This window comes from Ovis canadensis, chromosome 15, assembly GCF_042477335.2.
Source record: "Ovis canadensis isolate MfBH-ARS-UI-01 breed Bighorn chromosome 15, ARS-UI_OviCan_v2, whole genome shotgun sequence".
Taxonomy (NCBI): Eukaryota; Metazoa; Chordata; class Mammalia; order Artiodactyla; family Bovidae; genus Ovis; species Ovis canadensis.
The window spans coordinates 89,890,409-89,897,351 of NC_091259.1; the positions used below are offsets into that span (position 1 = coordinate 89,890,409).

General features: G+C 38.5%; 1 protein-coding gene across 1 annotated transcript; it reads right to left on the reverse strand.

Moving 5' to 3' along the window:
- Nucleotides 1–5,645: 5,645 nt before the first annotated feature.
- Nucleotides 5,646–6,584, reverse strand: LOC138420607 (olfactory receptor 5AN1-like). The gene has a single exon (XM_069553915.1). It carries the CDS (start codon nt 6,582–6,584, stop codon nt 5,646–5,648), a length of 939 nt encoding a protein of 312 aa, XP_069410016.1.
- Nucleotides 6,585–6,943: the final 359 nt, after the last annotated feature.

Below are 6,943 nucleotides of genomic sequence, written 5' to 3' on the forward strand. Positions count from 1 at the left end.
TTTCTTTTTCTTTTTGATGTTTTTATTTTTATTTTATTTATTTTTAATTTTATTTTTTTACTTTACAATACTGTATTTGTTTTGCCATACATTGACATGAATCCACCACAGGTGTACATGAGTTCCCAACCCTGAACCCCCCTCCCACCACCCTCCCCATATCATCCCTCTGGGTCATCCCAGTGCACCAGCCCCAAGCATCCTGTATCCTGTATTGAACCTAGACTAGCAATTCATTTCTTGCATGATAGTATACATGTTTCAATGCCATTCTCCCAAATCATCCCACCCTCTCCCTCTCCCTCAGAGTCCAAAAGTCTGTTCTTTACATCTGTGTCTCTTTTGCTGTCTAACATATAGGGTTATCATACCATCTTTCTAAATTCCATATATATGTGTTAGTACACTGTATTGGTGTTTTTCTTTCTGGCTTACTTCACTCTATATAATCAGCTCCAGTTTCATCCACCTCATTAGAACTGATTAAAATGTATTCTTTTCAATGGCTGAGTAATACTCCATAGTGTATATGTACCACAGCTTTCTTATCCATTTGCCTGCTGACGGACATCTAGGTTGTTTCCATGTTCTGGCTATTGTAAACAGTGCTGTAATGAACATTGGGGTACACATGTCTCTTTCAATTCTGATTTCCTTAGTATATATGCTCAGGAGTGGGATTGCTGGGTCACAAGGCAGTTCTATTTCCAGTTTTTTAAGGAATCTCCACACTGTTATCCATAGTGGCTGTACTAGTTTGCATTCCCACCAACAGTGTAGGAGGGTTCCCTTTTCTCCATACCCTCTCCAGCATTTATTGCTTGTGGACTTTTGGATCACAGCCATTCTGACTGGTGTGAAATGGTACCTCATTGTGGTCTTGATTTGCATTTCTCTGATAATGAGTGATGTTGAGCATCTTTTCATGTGTTTGTTAGCCATCCGTATGTCTTCTTTGGAGAAATGTCTATTTAATTCTTTGGCCCATTTTTTGAATGGGTCGTTTATTTTCCTGGAATTGAGCTGCATAAGTTGCTTGTATATTTTTGAGATTAGTTGTTTGTCAGTTGCTTCATTTGCTATTATTTTCTCCCATTCCGAAGGCTGTCTTTTCACCTTGCTTATAGTTTCCTTTGTTGTGCAGAAGCTTTTAATTTTAATTAGATCCATTTGTTTATTTTTGCTTTTATTTCCAGTATTCTGGGAGGTGGATCATAGAGGATCCTGCTGTGGTTTATGTCTGAGAGTGTTTTGCCTATGTTCTCCTCTAGGAGTTTTATAGTTTCTGGTCTTACGCTTAGATCTTTAATCCATTTTGACTTTATTTTGTGTATGGTGTTAGAAAGTGTTCTAGTTTCATTCTTTTACAAGTGGTTGACCAGTTTTCCCCGCACCACTTGTTAAAGAGATTGTCTTTAATCCATTGTATATTCTTGCCTCCTTTGTTGAAGATAAGGTGTCCATAGGTGTGTGGATTTATCTCTGGGCTTTCTATTTTGTTCCATTGATCTATATTTCTGTCTTTGTGCCAGTACCATACTGTCTTGATGACTGTGGCTTTGTAGTAGATAAAAAATCTCTAGAAAGCAGGAATAGAAGGAACATGCCTCAACATAATAAAAGCTATATATGACAAACCCACAGCAAACATTATCCTCAATGGTGAAAAATTGAAAGCATTTCCCCTAAAGTCAGGAACAAGACAAGGGTACTCACTTTCACTGCTACTGTTCAACATAATTCTGGAAGTTTTGGCCACAGCAATCAGAGCAGAAAAAGAAATAAAAGGAATCCAGATTGGAAAAGAAGAAGTAAAACTCTCACTGTTTGCAGATGACATGATCCTCTACATAGAAAACCCTAAAGACTCCACCAAAAAATTACTAGAGCTAATCAATGAATATAATAAAGTTGCAGGATATAAAATCAACACACAGAAATCCTTTGCATTCCTATACACTAATAATGAGAAAGTAGACAAAGAAATTAAGGAAACAATTCCATTCACCATTGCAACCAAAAGAATAAAATACTTAGGAATATATCTATCTAAAGAAACTAAAAACCTATATATAGAAAACTATAAAACACTAATGAAAGAAATCAAAGACGACACTAATAGATGGAGAAATATACCATGTCATGGATCGGAAGAATCAATATAATGAAATGAGTATACGACCCAAAACAATCTACAGATTCAATGCCATCCCTATCAAGCTACCAGTGCTATTTTTCACAGAGCTAGAACAAATAATTTCACAATTTGTATGGAAATACAAAAAACCTCGAATAGCCAAAGCTTCTTGAGAAAGAAGAATGGAACTGGAGGAATCCACCTGCCTGACTTCAGGCTCTACTACTATTGCCATTTTCCTTATTTTTCTGACTGGTTTGTAATTCCTTTCTTTCTTCTTCTTCTGCTTTCTTTATACTTTGATGATTTTTTGTAGTGGTATGCTTAGATTCATTTCCTTTATCTTTTGTGAATTTACTATGGATTGGCTTTGTATTACCCATGAGGCTTACATTAAAGAACTTATCCTAAAACAGTCTGTTTTAACATGAAAACAACTTAACATTCAAAGGCATGCAAGAACCATTTTTACCTTTCTCTCTCACATTTTACTTTTCTGATGTAATAATTTACAATATTTTTGCTTGTATATCCATTAACAAATTTTTTTAGTTATGTTTACCTCTTCTGAGTTTTAATCTTCACACCAGATTTAAAAGTGACATACCAGCATGACTACTCTAGCATATTCAGAATTCAATATTAGTGACTCCTACCAGAGAGATTTATATTTGTATTCTGATTCTAATTAGTGATCTTTAGTTTCTGCTTGAAAAAGTGCCTTTAACATTTGTTGTAAAGTCAATCTAGTGTAAAATCATCAGATTCCTTTTCCTGGAAAACTGCCTATAATTCCTTCAATCCTGAAGGACAACTTACCCAGAGAGACCACTGTTGGTTGGGAAGTTTTTCTTTCAGCACTTTGAGTATATAGAGCCACTGCCTTTGGGCTGAAACATTCTAGTGAAAAACCTACTGGTAGCCTTAAGAAAGTTCTCTCGTATGTAACAAGTGGCTTTTCTCTTGCAGCTTTTAAGATTATCTCCTTGTCTTTACCTTTTGAGATTTTATTTGTGATATGCTCAGTTTGGTTCTCTTTGTATTCAAATCACTAATTATCAGGGAAATATAAATTAAAGCCACAATGATACATCACTTCTCAACTGTTAGAGTGGCAGTCATAGAAGAAAGGGAGAGCACAGGTGTTGGTAAGGATGTGGCAAGAAGAGAATGCTTGTACACTGTGGGTGGGGATACACAAATGGGCTCAGCTGCTACAGAAAACATTATGGAGATTCCTCAAAAATTAAGATCTACCATTGATCCAGCAATCCCACTTATGGGTATATGTCCAATGGAAATAAAAATAGGATATCAAAAATATGTGCTTCCATATTTATTGCTGCATTAATCACAAAGCCAAAATATGGAACAAGCTAAGTGTCCATCAACAGATGATTCAATGATGAAGACAACGTGAATACAAACAAGAGAAAAATGTTCAGCTTCGAGAGGAGCAGGGGAACTGAAGAGGGCACAGACTTGCAATTGGAGGGTGAATAAGTTCTGGAGGTCTAATGCACAGCATAGTCACTATAATCCACACTGTATTGTCAACATGTAGCAGGGGTCTCTCTCCTACTGGAGACTTCGGAGACTGTTAGAAACAGATTTTGCATACACTCCTACGCATTTTTAAAAAGCAATGCTTAAGAAAATGTTCCTATGTTTGGATGGGGGTGAAGCGGGCACATATTCTTTATTTATATTGCACTATTTCTTTGGCATGGGGTAGCCCTAATTCTACTCTAGCAAAAGTTCAACAGTTCCCCTTCCCTCAGTCATATTCATGTGTGAACTAATGGAAAATTGTACAAGGGCTTCAAATACTTCTTCACTTACAGTTGTTTATTAAGTAGGATAATTCATGGGACCATTGGCATTGAAATCCTAAAACAGCATTAAGAATCCAATGACTATGTGAAACAGATCATCAGTCCAGGTTCGATACATGAGACAAGATGCTCAGGGCTGGTGCACCGGGATGACCCTGCGGGATGGGAAGGGAAGGGAGGTGGGAGGGGGGTTCAGGATGGGGATACATGTACACCCGTGGCTGACTCAAGTCAGTGTATGGCAAAACCACGACAATATTGAAAAGTAATTAGCCTCCAGTTAAAATAAATAAATTAAATACAAAACAAAACAACAACAACAAAAAAATCCAATGACTCTCTAAGGATAAAATATAAATTAATGATACAATTTAACTAGCTTGTTAAAGTCTGAGAGATCTGGAAACTCAACAGTCAGGATAGCACCTTGTTTTCCTTTTTAACCAGACCATGGGACCACAAATTTACATCCTGCTTCTGAAGACAAAAACTGGCTAGAGCTGATAACCCTGCTTATCCCACAAACAATTTCTTGCCCCTTGAGGTTTGAGGTTTCCAGGAAAATTTCAGCATTAAAGTACTTCTAGCCATTCCATCTCGGTGATTATATTGCCTGCATACGACCATAAATTTCTCAGACATGACATGTTGAACACAGACAGTAGAAAGGAATGCATATTGGTTTTTCCATATTGGCCCTTACTCTGCAACATGGACTATTTGGTGACTTTATTATTGCCATGAATTCTCACACAATTCCCATCACATCACATATGTTCAGATGCTTGAAAGAGCAGGAGTTATTTTGACAGTATGATCCCACTAGCTATGTCAACCAGGGGTAAATTTTCCAGACTTACTGAGGTAGGGAAAGAGGAGCTTGACTTCACAATATCAGAAATTGCTACTGACTGTGACATGGATTTTGAATATCATCCCCGTCAGAAATTCCCACTGGACGCTAGATGCAGAATGTTACAGCATCAGAATCATAAGTTAACAGCCCTGAAGGGGCAACACACTTCATTCCACCTCTCTTTATTCAAATCATGTCATCCTCCTATTTAGACTACAACTGTGGAACTAGAATGTGATCAATAACTTATTATATAAAAAGCACTGAAGCGGTATTACTCAAACATTAGCTGTATCGGACTAGTCTTCCAGGAAGGCACAACTAGGGAATTGTATACCTTGGTTCTGTCCAAAGGCACACCCTCTCTGTGTGTTCATTCTCATTCCAGCCAGAAATACAGAATGGACATCGATGACCACCATGTCTGGATTATGCTGCATCAGCATATTTGGGGGACAAGGTTCACGCACTCCTGGGGCTTTTGGTGTCTCTCCTTCAGGGTCAGAAAGCAGAGAAGTAGAAATGAAGCAACAAGTTCTAAATCTTGATTTTCCTGAATAATTGTTAATAGATTAATAAATAATGAGGCCACTCCACATAAAGGATAAAAACAATGGGTCTCTAGGACTTAAAGATACTGTGTTTGTGTAGTCTGATTCCGTTCTTGGCCCATTTTGTCATATTATCTGGGTCAGATTAAGTCTTCTTTGTCAAAGGCAGAATGAACTTTCTTGTAGTCCATTCATATAAATATTATTGAGGGTTAAGGTAGGTCATTCTAACAAGACAAATCTGTCAGAAATCTCAGTCTGTGGCCTCAGCAACACCGTCTCCTCTTTTGCAACCTCTTCAAGGCATCTTTGATTTCTTTGTTCCTCAGACTGTAAATCAAAGGATTCAACATGGGAATCACCACCGTATAGAAGACTGATGCAAATCTGTCAAAGCTGGAGGAACCACCAGTGCTGGAACTCAAATAGACAAACATACCAGAAGTATAGAAGAGAGTGACTGCTGTCAGATGGGAAGCACAGGTGTTGAAAGCCTTGGACCTGCCGCTTGCTGTCGTGATCTTCATGATGGAGATGACAATGGAGATATAGGATATCATGATAATGGAAACATTTATTACCCCAAAGATCATTGTCAATAAAGCCGTAAAGAGTTGTACAGAGAACGTGTCAGTGCAGGAGAGAACTAACAGCTGGGGCAGGTCACAGAAGAAGTGGTTGATGACATTAGGCCCACAGAACTGGAGCTGGAGCATGAAACACAATTGGGATATAGAAGCCGAGAGTCCAGCCAAGTAGGATCCCAGCACCATCCGACCGCAGAGAGCGGGCGACATGACTGACGAATAGAGGAGCGGGGTACAAATGGCGGCATATCGGTCATAAGCCATGGCGGTCATGAGCCAAGACTCGCTCAGCCCCATGGTGGAGAACACGAAGTACTGAACAGCGCAACCCACTAAGGTGATAGTTTGCCGCTCCTGGAAGAAGTCATAGAGCATATTGGGGGCTGTGGAGGTCAAGTAGCAGATGTCTATGAAGGACAGATTACTGAGAAAGAAGTACATGGGGGTGTGGAGGTGGGAGTCCATTCTTATTAAGATGAGGAGGGACAGGTTCCAAGTCAGGGTCAAAATGTATATCACCAGGAATACAGCAAAAAGTACTGCTATGATTCTGGGAAAATCTGAGAATCCCAAGAGGATGAAATGCATGATCTTTGTTATATTTCCTCCCCCAGTCATTGGCTTTGCACTCCTAAAATCAGAAAAGAGACAAGAGAATGCATTGCTGGCTCAGCGACATGGTAGCATCACAATTCTCATATACGCCATACTTTCCTCCATTGAGCCCTGGATAAAAGGCAACACTCCGCTGCCCTGGAGAAAAGATCTCAGCTTTCCATCTTGAATTGTCAGGAAGTGCCTCCTCACTGCTTCAGGTTCTCAATGATAATTAAAGATAAATTTTAAAAGTTGATAAATTTTTTTAAAAGCAATATAAATCTTGTGATTATTATATATAAGGAAGGGATCATTGATTAAAATTCTGGGTTTTTCAAAGACCTCTAATAATGTACAACTGCTGCTTTATAATAATATAG